This window comes from Lepidochelys olivacea (assembly GCF_965140295.1).
Source record: "Lepidochelys olivacea isolate rLepOli2 genome assembly, chromosome: 4".
Classification (NCBI taxonomy): Eukaryota; Metazoa; Chordata; order Testudines; family Cheloniidae; genus Lepidochelys; species Lepidochelys olivacea.
Genome location: NC_140414.1, coordinates 74,478,456 through 74,491,869, shown reverse-complemented (window position 1 = coordinate 74,491,869; position 13,414 = coordinate 74,478,456). Strand labels below are relative to the sequence as shown.

Here is a 13,414-nt window from a genome sequence, read left to right as displayed (position 1 = left end):
ATTCCAAACAGAATCCTTGCCTATTTAGGGTGAAATCCTGGCCCACTGACCAGGCAATGGGCAAAACGCCCATTGACCTCAGTGGGGCTAGAATATTAACCACAACCTTTCTAAGCTCATACATATGTATCTTCTTAAAAGACTATTTAAAATGTCATTCAAAATGTAAAGCCAAGGGTAAATACAGCCTGATCTGTATGAGAGGTCACTATTGGATTCCAGTTTGTATTTATTCTGTTAGTTCAGATCTCATGAATAATACAAAAGGTATGCTGATATATCTAGCTTCTATACTACACGTGAGGCTACCCTGTCACTAAATAAGCTAGTATTGATTGAATTTGAGATTTCATAGGATATTGCCTTGGGGACAATCTAGGCTAAAAACATATTCTGTGTCATCTGTCCTACAAGCTCCATTGACCTCAGACTACATGCCACAAGAATACTACTGATTCAGAAAGGAAAATGCCTCAGTTGTGACCCTGTCATTTCTTATATGGCATATGCAGTGTTCAAAGAAAAGTACTAGCCTTCATTCTCTTTCTGTACAGTAGTATACATGCATTCATATCATATCTTTTTTTTCAAGGAAGTTGTCTGTAGTGCTCTGACTTAGCTTTTTAGAGATAAAAACCATAAAAATCAGAACCCTGAAGTTTGAAGAATTGTGCATTTGAATCCATATTCTGCAGCTCAGAGCCATCTCTAGTTATTTAGTTAGATTTCAGTTATTTCTAGGCCCCAGTCCTTCAACTTGTGTGTCGATACAGGGGTCTGCAAAATTGGGGCCTTAAATTGCCATATTAGAACCAAAATCCTACAAATTTCAACAGAGAAAGTGGTGACTCTGTTCATTACTTTATTAATAGAATGTGTTCATTTACTTATTCTTGTCACCACCATGATACAGATCATATCCTTTGGTATCAAAACATTTGGGAAGTATTAAAGGAAAGTTGGTCACTTTTGCTTTTAACTACACATATTAATAGAATTATCTACATCTGAGGCCAGAATCTAGCTCTAGAACAAATTTTCCTTTGCTGCACATGGGCACCCTGAATATACATTCTATTTTCTCATCTATTTTTGGTTGTTAAAGTCCAATCCTACTCCCAATGAGTGTTAACGGAAGTTTTCCTGTTGGCTTCAATAAAAGTTGCATTGTACTCTTACACGGTGCCCAACACTGTAATATCTAAACTGCCTTTAAGGGATATTGTAAGAAGTCTATATACAGCTAATGAAAGTGTATTCCCTGCATTTTATTTGATTATTTGTAGCAGTTAAAACATCTAAGAAATAAACAACATTATTAGTTGCTTCATGAGTAAAAAAGTTTACAACTTTCATGCTAACATGATATACATGTTACTCCATGAATATACAGTTTGGTTTACTGCACATGTGCTTTATCTTAAAATCTCATATGAAAAGGTTTCATTAAAAATGTTTGCAAAAAGAAAAGGAGTACTTGTGGCACCTTAGAGACTAACCAATTTATTGGTTAGTCTTGGTTAGTCTCTAAGGTGCCACAAGTACTCCTTTTCTTTTTGCAAATACAGACTAACACGGCTGTTACTCTGAAACCTGTCATTAAAAATGTTCACATTTAGGAGATCTCCTTACAAGACACAATGATTTTTTATCCTCAGAAAGAGCATGGCAATTTTGGACAATTTAAGATCTAACTTTAATACACGCCCTATTGTCTGGGTATACGACAAGAAGGACAGGAGACTTGTTATGGGTTTTAATCAGGCCGCAACTTTATTATATAGATATCTGGGACTACCCGGCAGATAAAATGTACAGTGCAGGCAAATCCATACTTATTCAAGTCAATTCTCCGGAGCTTCCACCAAGTCCCCCTTTGTTTCCATCCAGGTCCTGCCGCCGACCCATGGCTTGGACCTTACCATCCACCAGCCTCATAAGAGGGTTAAGGAGGGCTAGGAGAATGGGGGGGGGGAAAGCAGGGGGGGTTGTTGGCTCCCTGCCATACCAATCATAGGAGTCCCCGAACCCCCTCCCCCGTTCTATTCCTTTATCCAGTACCTCCTTTTAAGTCCTTTATGAGGCCATTTATCTGGTCACTGGCTGCCCTCCCTGTGGAGTACCTGCATCGAACATCTGCCCAACCTTACAAAACAAGTTGCTACATATGGTCTACCACCTTATCTATTCACCAGAAAAAGTCCATCCTCACACCCGCTGTGGGGAAGGCGAAAAAACCACACTCCACTGAAGCCAATTCTGGTGGTGTGGGAAAAATTCCTTCCCAGTCCCCCTTTAAAAGGGGCAACTAGCGTAATGCCCACAGCAGGTCCTAACCCAGCCTCCCATTCACCTCCACTAGGGGAGGGTGGGTGGGTGCTGGATTCCTCGCTGCTTGGACATAGAGACTTGCCCCACCCATGTTTCGTACCTTTATGCACATTCCAGGGGGTGGTGTGGGGGTGAGTCATTGCTGCAAAGCTGACCACTGAGCACCTTTTACAGCAGTTTTTGATGTTCTTCCTCTCCACCCCCACCCCCAACCACAAAGCAGAGCTGCCCTTCTTTGAGTAAGCCCAGACAAATTCTGCCCCCCTTTAGTTGTGGTGCAGTCATTGTCTGAGTACATATACACACAAACACATACACTACCCCCCCTTATCTATTAATTTCTTATGTGTCTTTCTAACTAGGTGCAAGTACTCTTCTTTTTTTTTTTAAGGTTGTCTTATTAGATATATCAGACTTTTATATCTACGTTAAAAACGCTCTTTCTAAGGTGCAGATTTGGAAAGGTCTAGTCTGAGTATGTGAAATGCAAAATCTGCTAAGGGAGGATGTATATGTTTCTTAATGGCAATAATTAGAAGAAACCTAAAGTATAAAAACCTGATGAAAACTCAATCATTCAACTTTCTTCCTTTGATCAGATGTAATCTATTTAAAATTTTTATGTCATTTCAGACCCACCTTGCCAGACGGAGCTCAGCAACATTCAGAAGCAGCAAGGAGGAAAGAAGCTCCTAGGTGAGCCATAGATCATTCTTTTGAAGGTTTTATTGCTTACATAAATAACCCTAGTGAAACAGCTACATAAAATCAATATTAATCCAACAAAGATAGACCACACTAAATTCCAGCAACAAAATTTATGAAGTTTTTGAAAGCTATTAAAGTTAGTTTTATTACATTACCTACTGAAAGATATTACATCCATTTTATTACCCTGATAGACTGTACATTTTTACAGTTATTAGGAAAAAAGACTTGAGCAATCCTAAATTAACATTTCTGCTGATATTTAACTCTAATATTTATGTAAGTAATTGTTACAAAAAATTCCATATTGTATCAAAAATGTTTCATTTACATAACTTTTATTTTGGATATAAAATCTAAATGCTAGCATTAGCAGTCTTTATAAAATCTGGAGTAAAAGACATAGGCAAACCTGTTTGAGATGAGGAGTACTTGTGGAACCTTAGAGACTAACCAATTTATTTGAGCATGGGCTTTCGTGAGCTACAGCTCACTTCATCGGATGCATACCGTGGAAACTGCAGCAGACTTTATATATACACAGAGAATATGAAACAATACCTCCTCCCACCCCACTGTCCTGCTGGTAATAGCTTATCTAAAGTGATCATCAGGTGGGCCATTTCCAGCACAAATCCAGGTTTTCTCACCCTCCACCCCCCCGCACAAATTCACTCTCCTGCTGGTGATAGCCCATCCAAAGTGACAACTCTTTACACAATGCATGATAATCAAGTCTGGCTATTTCCTGCACAAATCCAGGTTTTCTCACATCCCCCCGACCCCCATACACACACACACTCACTCTCCTGCTGGTAATAGTTCATCCAAACTGACCACTCTCACAAATCTTGGGAGACAGGCCAGTCCTTGCCTACAGGCAGCCCCGCAACCTGAAGCAAATACTCACCAACAACCACATACCACACAACAGAACCACTAACCCAGGAACTTATCCTTGCAACAAAGCCCGTTGCCAATTGTGCCCACATATCTATTCAGGGGACACCATCACAGGGCCTAATAACATCAGCCACACTATCAGAGGCTCGTTCACCTGCACATCCACCAATGTGATATATGCCATCATGTGCCAGCAATGCCCCTCTGCCATGTACATTGGTCAAACTGGACAGTCTCTACGTAAAAGAATAAATGGACACAAATCAGATGTCAAGAATTATAACATTCATAAACCAGTCGGAGAACACTTCAATCTCTCTGGTCACGCAATCACAGACATGAAGGTCGCTATCTTAAAACAAAAAAACTTCAAATCCAGACTTCAGCGAGAAACTGCTGAATTGGAATTCATTTGCAAATTGGATACTATTAATTTAGGCTTAAATAGAGACTTGGAGTGGCTAAGTCATTATGCAAGGTAGCCTGTTTCCTCTTGTTTTTTCCTACCCCGCCCCCCAGATGTTTTGGTTTAACTTGGATTTAAACTTGGAGAGTGGTCAGTTTGGATGAACTATTACCAGCAGGAGAGTGAGTTTGTGTGTGTATGGGGGTGGGGGGATGTGAGAAAACCTGGATTTGTGCAGGAAATAGCCAGACTTGATTATCATGCATTGTGTAAAGAGTTGTCACTTTGGATGGGCTATCACCAGCAGGAGAGTGAATTTGTGTGGGGGGGGTGGAGGGTGAGAAAACCTGGATTTGTGCTGGAAATGGCCCACCTGATGATCACTTTAGATAAGCTATTACCAGCAGGACAGTGGGGTGGGAGGAGGTATTGTTTCATATTCTCTGTGTATATATAAAGTCTGCTGCAGTTTCCACGGTATGCATCCGATGAAGTGAGCTGTAGCTCACGAAAGCTCATGCTCAAATAAATTGGTTAGTCTCTAAGGTGCCACAAGTACTCCTTTTCTTTTTGCGAATACAGACTAACACGGCTGTTACTCTGAAACCTGTTTGAGATGATAGTTTTAAATTACTCTGATCAAAAATATCTCATGCATTTTACAGTACTGACAATTTTTTAAATGTGATTTAGTTACCATTTTCAGTTCTTCAAAGATCATCTGATTATTTCAAGGACGAAGTTATTACAGAATTAAGGTTCTGATTCTATAACTCATTGCTATGCTTATGGAGCCCTGTTAATTTCAGTGGGGCTCTATACAAGGGTTCATTTGCATGGTTCATTTGCCTAGGTATTTGGTAAATATGAGTTAAATAGGCAAATACCTGTAATCTGTTATCAACATTTTAGTGTTATTAAGTATCTTAGTTCACTAAAATCTACTATTCAATTTTGGTGAAATTAAAAATCTGAAGAACTGCAAGCATCCAAACCAATGACTAGCATGGCTAGGTTCCAGGGGTGAAATTCTGACCTCATTGAAGTCAATAGCGAAATTCCCATTGACAAGATTTCACCCAACCTGTGACTGCCATTAATTAGGACTGTTTAGTAAGGCATAGAGTGACTACAAAAGTTGAAAACCCTAAAAAATGTGTCTGTTAAAATAAATATATGGAACAAAAATCATATTCATTCATTGCTATAAACTCCCATACTTGTACTTGAAAGAGTGTGTCTACTCTGAAAAGGTACTACATAAAAATGTGCCCTCTTACCTCACAGGTTTGCTCTGTGAGCATATTTCAAGTCACAGCTGCTTACTTAATTTACAAAAATACATGTTTTTTTGTTTTTGCTCATCTTAGCACTGCATAATCAATACACCTTTGGAGGAATATGATGAATTCTATACTTTCTTTTGAATCACTGGAATAGTTGACAGAGATTATGTCTATACTGAAGTCAGAGATGTGTCCGAAGTATGTGTAGACATACCCAAGCTAGCTTTGATTTACCTAGCTCGAGTAACAATAGCATTGAAGCCATGGCAGCACAGGTTGCAGAACTTAAAATTTAGACATCTGAGCTACTCCCTATCTAGCCTGGTGTCTACATATGGCATTCAAGATTTTGGCTATAACAGTCAGGGAGTCTGATGTATAATAAGGAGCAGATGTCAGAGAATCAATGAGGAGCTTGAAAGAGGAACGGGGACATTCCTTGATGGACTGGGCATGTCCATTCTTGAGGTCACTCAAAGAGAGGCCCATATATTTGATATCTGCTCTCCCTCTCTGAATAAGAGGAAGGCGCAAATGTATTACATATAAAACACTTCTTGGCTGACCTCAGTAACAGAGAGTAAGTCAATCAGGGAGGACATTGAACAGAGATAAGACACGGTTGTTTATTTTTTATTTTGCTTCTGGCGTAATGTAGAATATTGGTTTATTCTGTACAGGTGACTGCTAATATTATAATTTAATCTTTATGTGTCATAGGGCAGTACATCCCATTATGTGATGAAGATGGGTATTACAAACCAAGTCAATGCCATGGCAATGCAGGGCAGTGCTGGTGTGTTGACAGATATGGTAATGAGGTAACAGGTTCCAGAACAAATGGTGCTGCAGACTGTGGTAAGTGGAAGAATTCTTGCTCATTATTGAATTAGACTCCCTCTTCTCTTTGAAGTCAGTGGTCAAACTCTTAATGTCTTCAATGAGAATATGACTGGGACCAAACAACACACATTTAGAAGTCAATTTGTAATTATTATTATTATTTATTTCACTAATTTCTGTAGCATCTATCATGGTGATAGTTATAGAGACAGCCTATCAGTGGTATTACTTTTTTACTTTACCTCATTATTTAATTTAAATCAATTGACCTGAAGCCAGCTAGTTCTGTAACCATGTGTTCCTATCAGTATAGTGTAACTTTTACACTTTTTTTTAGCTATTGATTTAGAGATCTCAGGTGATTTTGCCAGTGGTGATTTTCATGAATGGACAGATGATGAGGATGACGAAGATGATATAATGAATGATGAAGATGAAATTGATGATGATGATGATGATGAGGATGAAGGCGATGATGATGTGGATGATGATGATCATGATGGATATATTTGACAATATTAGAGGTCAATGAATTCTTCCTTTCTAAAATTCAGAAGGTGATATCTCATAGAAAATTCCTTTGCTCTCCAAGATCAAAAGGATTCTAAACAATGTGTATATTTTGTATGATTATTTCAAATATTGCAGCTGGAGTCATAGACTTTCTTTGTTTAAATAAGAATCATTATATTATGTGCTTTTGAGTTTTTATATGCCTTTGAGCAGAAGAAAACAAATTGGAAGTCTGGCCTGAATAAGGAAATGTGATGTGCTACTACAAAAATAAATGTGCAAGGACAACCAAACTTGTAAAAACTTCCATGAAAATGATCTTTACTATTGTTTGGAACTTTGGGTGGCCTCATTAAACATGAGCTTGGTTATATGTTAAGGCGGCTTTAATTTCGCAAGTGATTTAGGCCATGTAGTAGATTTCATAATTGTGCATGACCTGAATCAACAACTTATTACAATAGAAATTTCAACACACAAGTAGCATCTCACAAACCTTTAACCAAAGGTGTGACTGTCACATAGAAGAAAATAATGTAAGGCCCTCCTTTGTATTTGCATTTATAGTTATATTTTTGATTAGGAAATGTCTAGGTTCTTGAAAGGATGTTTATCAAAAGCAGTAAACATGGACAAGCATTGATTCTACAAATCTAAACTTTTGTTGTCCTTTTTTTTCATTTTTTCTTTTAATGTCAAACTCATATAGACTTCATTATTTACTCAAGTAGCATGATGATTTCACCCTTTATTTCTATATCTCAAACCAGAAGATGAGCATAAAATATTTTAAATTGAAAAACTTTGTGTAAAATATATTACATCTATACAATACTGTATTTGAGAGTACTGGAACTTTCCCCAAGACAGTTCTAAACACCCCTAACCATACCTGTTAGTTTTTCTATTTCAGAAAATAGTTTCATCTTTATCTTAATTCATGTCCTTTTCTGTTATTAGTGCAGAAATTTAGAGAACGTATGGTAAGGTGCCTTGCAAAAATAGAAATAGAGGTTTTAGCATGCATACCAATATAGGCTGTTAGGCAATAGCTAAGCACACCCAATTACCAAATTAATACCAGTATAGGTACTGCTGCTGGAATGAAGAAAATGGGTTATTTTAATTTTTTTCTATTGTTATGTAATTACCATGTGGACTAGTTTATGATTATTGTGTAGAGTAGCACTTACGATTTGACTGTAGAGAAAATTACTTTAATCACTGTATTTATGTTAGCATGTTAATTAATTGTGTAGACGTTTTGGAACTCCAACACCTTCATGCATATCAGACCTATGGCTTTCCGCCCACAATAAAACTGAAACAACCTATGTAATATTACACGACTGATTGTGTAATTTCAACAGCGGATCACTGGTTTCCCTGATTTTCATCTGCAGTTAAATTATAGGAAAATCAGTTTATTCTTTGCATTTGATTTCTACACATTTAAATACTAAATTTAATGTTTATCTTATGTACTATTAAAAAGTATAATGCATTTTCTTTTTTACTGTTTATGTATAGTTTGCAAAATAAAGACTCTTGTAACCAACCTTTAGCTGAATACTGTAATGATTTTTAACAGTATAGACTAGTAGTTTGAAGTTTTGTATAGCTTTCTATTGAAAAATCAGAAACTCTCATGTTTCAGATACATTCCCACAATCATTCAACTATTCAACTGTTTAACTTATGTAGAGCCATTTATTAGTGTTTCATTACATTTCAAGAGATAAGTTTCGGATCAAGACAAAACCCATAAGAAAGATTTTCTTTTTCTTTTTTGTATTTTTTTAATTTACTGTAGATTTATAATTTAAGATGATTGTTTTGTCTTTTCTTCATTATATGGTAGCTAATGTTGCATTTGTTTCTTATAGACCTTATCCTAGTATGAGGGACATAGACATGTTATTTTCTTAAATACTTATAGTTAAGAGTTTACCATATCTATAATGACTGAATTTCACCAAGAACTGGTTTCTTGTGGGTGGAATAAACTTCTATATATAAAAATGATTTTGAATAAAGAAACTAAAGCTAAACAGTTGTGATTGTCTGATACAGCAAATACCGACTGCTCTGTTTCCTAATGTGACAAATGAATATTAGCTGACAAAAAATTAGAGATGCATTTCATGCAGCTCGTGCTGCTGCTAGGAGAGTTAAGCAGCATATAATAGCGTATTCATAATGTGATTAACCACTGAACTTTAATGGGATTATAGTATGAAACTATTCTATCGTTAAAGTAATGCAAAGAACACTGTGGGCTAAATTCTTTCTTCCCTGTGTAGTCCACGTTGAACTTAATAGGAGAAGGGGAAATCAGCACAGAATTTAATCCTTCTGCATTATAACTGCCAGCAGAGACATTGTTTTACAGAAATAATAAAGATGGTTGAATTCAGTCAAAGACCGCAACAATGAAGGTTCAAGGTTATTAAGGAGTATTTCCTTGGTGCAAAACTGCCCAAAAAAGCCCACCCAACTATGAACTGTTCCCTATTCATCAAGAACAGCTGGATGAAGGATTGGAAACATTAAATCACTTTTGATACACATTACCATTCTTGATTTTGCTGTATTGACTTTGTTATATGTGTGTGTGAGTGTGCGCTCCTTTAAGGGCTGGACAGCCAGTGAATGACTTTCTGCTGCAGAGCAGGTCAACATGGGGATGTGAAGAGAGTGATGTGATGTCTAAAAAATTTAAGTCCTTAGTGGAAATGGACCATATTGTAAAGAAAAAGATTACATGGGAATTAAATGAGAATAGGGTAGCACGGCCATTCAGTCAGTGACCTATACAGAACTTGCGGGTTTCTCCCCTAGGTTTGGTCCCTAAGAAAGCTCCTGATGAATATTGCTTAATTCACCACTTGTCATACTCACGGGGTAGTTCAGTTCACAATGGAATAGATCTTGTCGTGTGTCCTGTATGCTATTCCGCCATTGAAGAGGCTTTATGCGAGGTTAGGTTTTGTGGCTCGGGGCGCTGATGGCTAAGTGCGATAGCAAGTCTGCTTTTTGTCCGCTGCCTGTGCAGCCTTCTGACTTCAATCTTTTGAGTTTCTCTTTCATGGGACAATTTTATTTTGATAAAGCTATGTCCATGGGATGTGCAATATCCTGTTTGGCATTTGAGAAATTTAATACAATGCTACAGGGGTCAGTGATACAGCAAATAGTGCATTACATACAGGACTTTTTGTTCATGTACCGGGTGAATTTGAACAAGTGTGCTAACCTGATGGACACTTTTCTGGCCCTTGCTAACAAATTGGAGGTACCCTTGGTGGGAAAAAAATAAGGGGACCTTCTACTACACGGACCTACCTGGGGATTGAGCTAGAAACACTGGCAGGTATATTGCAATTCTGTCAGGAGCTACTGTCCAAGAAAGTTATGCTTCATGAGCTGCAATCTATTATTGGGCATCTTAACTTTGCTAGCCCCAGGGCGAGCATTCTGCACCCAGCTTGCAGTGACCACCGTAGCCATAGCAAGATCTCACCATTTTATAAGTTACTACAGCGATGGAGGAGGATTTGTGGGTGTGGGAACAGTTTGAGCCATTTGAATGGAATGCCATTATGGAGGGAGGAATGAATACTGGAGGCTGATTTAAAGATCCACATGGATGCTTTGGGAAGTACAGGTTTTGACCAAGGCAGATGATGTGCCCAGAATGGGTCTCTACCTGGACACAAAAAAGGGATGGTGTAGGATATAGCATTGCTGGAATTTTTCCCCATTTTGGTTGCAGTGGTCATTTGGGGAATGGAGTTTGCTAATAAAAGGTGTGACCACATGGTAGTGGTACATGTTCACAGTCGCCAGTCCTCCAGATCACACAGGGTTATGACCTTGGTAAGGACATTTGTACTACAATGTTTAAATTTTAACATCTGTGTCTTTTCCAAGCATGTGTTTGGGGTTAGTAACAGCATAGCAGATGCATTCTCTTATTTTCACATGGACAGATTTCAGAAGCTGGCAACAGGAACCAGCAAGGAACCTGAATGGATGCCTCTAGCAATATGGAACCTTGGCATACGATGGCTGTCAGTGTAGCACAGAGGTCAGCGGTGCCACCAATACTGTGGGGGTATGAGAGAAGTTTGAATGATCTGGTGCAGTTTCAGGAGCTGGAAGGGCCTGCCACCAATATGGCCCATTACAGAGGAACATATGCTGCAGTACATGGCGTCATTAGCAATCCAACAACAGGAGCCCTCAACTATCTCCACTTGCCTACCGCCCTTACGTTTGTCAGTTGACTGAACAGTTACCCAGATCCTTGCAGCAGAATTTAGTTCAGGGGTGGGCAAACTTTTTATCCTGAGGGCCACATTGGGGAATAGAAATTGTATGGCAGGCCATGAATGCTCACAGAATTGGGGTTCGGTTGCAGGAGGAGGTGAGAGCTCTGGGGTGGGGTAGGGGATGAGGAGTTTGGGGTGTAGGAGGGTGCTCTGGGCTGGGACCGAGGGTTTCAGAGGGGGATCAGGGATGGGGCAGGGGTGCAGGAAGGGGTACAGGTTCTGGCTGGGAGTGTGGGCTCTGGGGTGGGGCTGTGGTTGAGAGGTTTGGGGTGCAGGAGAGTGCTCTGTGCTGGGATCAAGGGATTTGGAGAACAGGAGGGGGATCAGGGTTGGGGCATGGGGAGAGACTCAGGGGTGCAGACTCCCAGCGGCGCTTACCTCAAGTGGCTCCCGGAAGCAGTGGCATGTCCCTTCTCCGGCTCATAGGTGTGGAGCAGCCCTTGACCCTCGGAGTGGGGCCAAGCCACGGCTTCTGTGAGCCATGTGGTGTACCCCCCCCAACCGGCACCCCGGCTGGAGTACCAGAGTGGGACTGAGCTGCGTGGTGCGGCCCCCACCTGGCTCCGCAGTGGGATCTTGCGGGCCGGCTTAAAACGGCTTGCAGGCCAGATGTGGCCCGCAGGCTGTAGTTTGCCCACCCCTGATTTAGTTTGAAGGTTTTGTAGCTGGATGCTCTTGAAGCGCCAGTCCTAGGATGATAAACATTGACAGGTAGTGGCCTTGTTCGGGATGGCATGTCTGGAACTTTTAGGATAAGTGAGCTAGTACCTGGGTCCTGTCGGGATTCTTCGCGAAGGGCTTTGCATCTGAGGGATAGACACAGGGAGCATTATATTAACCTTGAGGAAGTCAGACATATCAAGGAGGCCAGGGTGAATCCATTATTCTACAGTAGGGTGGTGAGCCCAGGATCTGCCTTGTGGAGGCTGTGAGGGCATACATGGTGATAAGACCAGGGAGTAATGAGCCCCTATTTATTCATGGTGACAGGAATTCCTTCAGAACATACCAGTTTGTTACAGTTTCAAGACAGAGACTGACGAGGAGGGGCTCCCAGCATGTGAATTTGATTTCCACTTGTTTAGGAGCGGGACAGCAACAGCAGGGGCCCATCAGGGTACGGGGGCTCAGATAAATTCAGGTAATTGGGCATTAGCATTCTAAAGCATAGAGAATGTGCATGAGAACCCAAGTGTTGGAACCCATGTTAATTTACCATGGTGTTTCATTCATTCAGATGTGGGCAGATGGGCCAGGCACATGGTGGTGTGGATCTGTGGGCACTATTGTTTACTGGGCTCATAAGTAGGTTTCCAGTCTGTCTGGTGGTTTGCAATTGGGCCTCAGTGGTGATTAGGGTGACCAGATGTCCCAATTTTATTGGGACAGTCCCAATATTTGGGGCTTTTTCTTATATATGCACCTATTAGCCCCTACCCCTTGTCCTGTTTTTTCACACTTGTCACCCTATCTGGTCACCATAGTTGTGAAGCAGTCCTGCGCTGGAATGGGAGGAGGGGCATGTTATGGGACCAGTTGATGCCCCTTCCATAAGTGCTGGAACTAAAGGTGCTGGAGGTGCTACTGCATCCCTCCTGGAGTGAAGTGGATTTCATCATATCCAGGGTTTACAGTCTGGTTCAATGGCTCTCAGCACCACCTCAATGCAAATTGTTTCAGCATGTTACCATACAGGCTTGATCGTCAGCCTGAGAGAGAATTTTGGGTTTGACTTTTTGATACTCTTGTATCTTATACTAATGTATGAAGGGATTCTTAGTAAAATCAAATACAGACACTGTAAATGTTGCTTTTGCCTAATCCAGATGCTTTGTTAGTATAATGGAAATAGATAAGAGCAGTTAAAGTGTTATTGGGCATCGTGGGCATGTAATATATGAATGCACACTTGAAGACTGCCTCAACTCCTCATCTCAAGGCAAGGTCAAGCAACCAGTTGGGATGGGCAAGAGGCATATGGAGGGGAAGGTAAAACACTGAAAGACCAGAGAAATGCCTGCCCTGATCAGAGTACAACCTCAGTCCTTACCCCTTCCCTGGGAAACAAAAAAAGTGGGATGAAGACCCAA

The 13,414-nt window shown here is 40.2% G+C and overlaps 1 protein-coding gene across 3 annotated transcripts in view; it reads left to right on the top strand.

Annotated features, from left to right (window-relative positions):
• The window catches only part of SPOCK3 (SPARC (osteonectin), cwcv and kazal like domains proteoglycan 3), a gene marked incomplete at its 3' end in the record, with an annotated part of 384,412 nt that extends 375,916 nt beyond the window's left edge, over window positions 1-8,496 (top strand). The window contains exons 9-11 of one of the 3 annotated variants that reach the window (XM_084626848.1): window positions 2,965-3,027; window positions 6,355-6,492; window positions 6,815-8,496. In XM_084626848.1, coding sequence (XP_084482974.1) covers window positions 2,965-3,027; window positions 6,355-6,492; window positions 6,815-6,990 — 377 coding nt within the window. The remainder of the gene's footprint in view (window positions 1-2,964; window positions 3,028-6,354; window positions 6,493-6,814) is intronic. The other 2 variants (XM_084626846.1, XM_084626847.1) reach the window with 2 other exon arrangements.
• Between the last annotated feature and the right edge of the window lie 4,918 nt (window positions 8,497-13,414).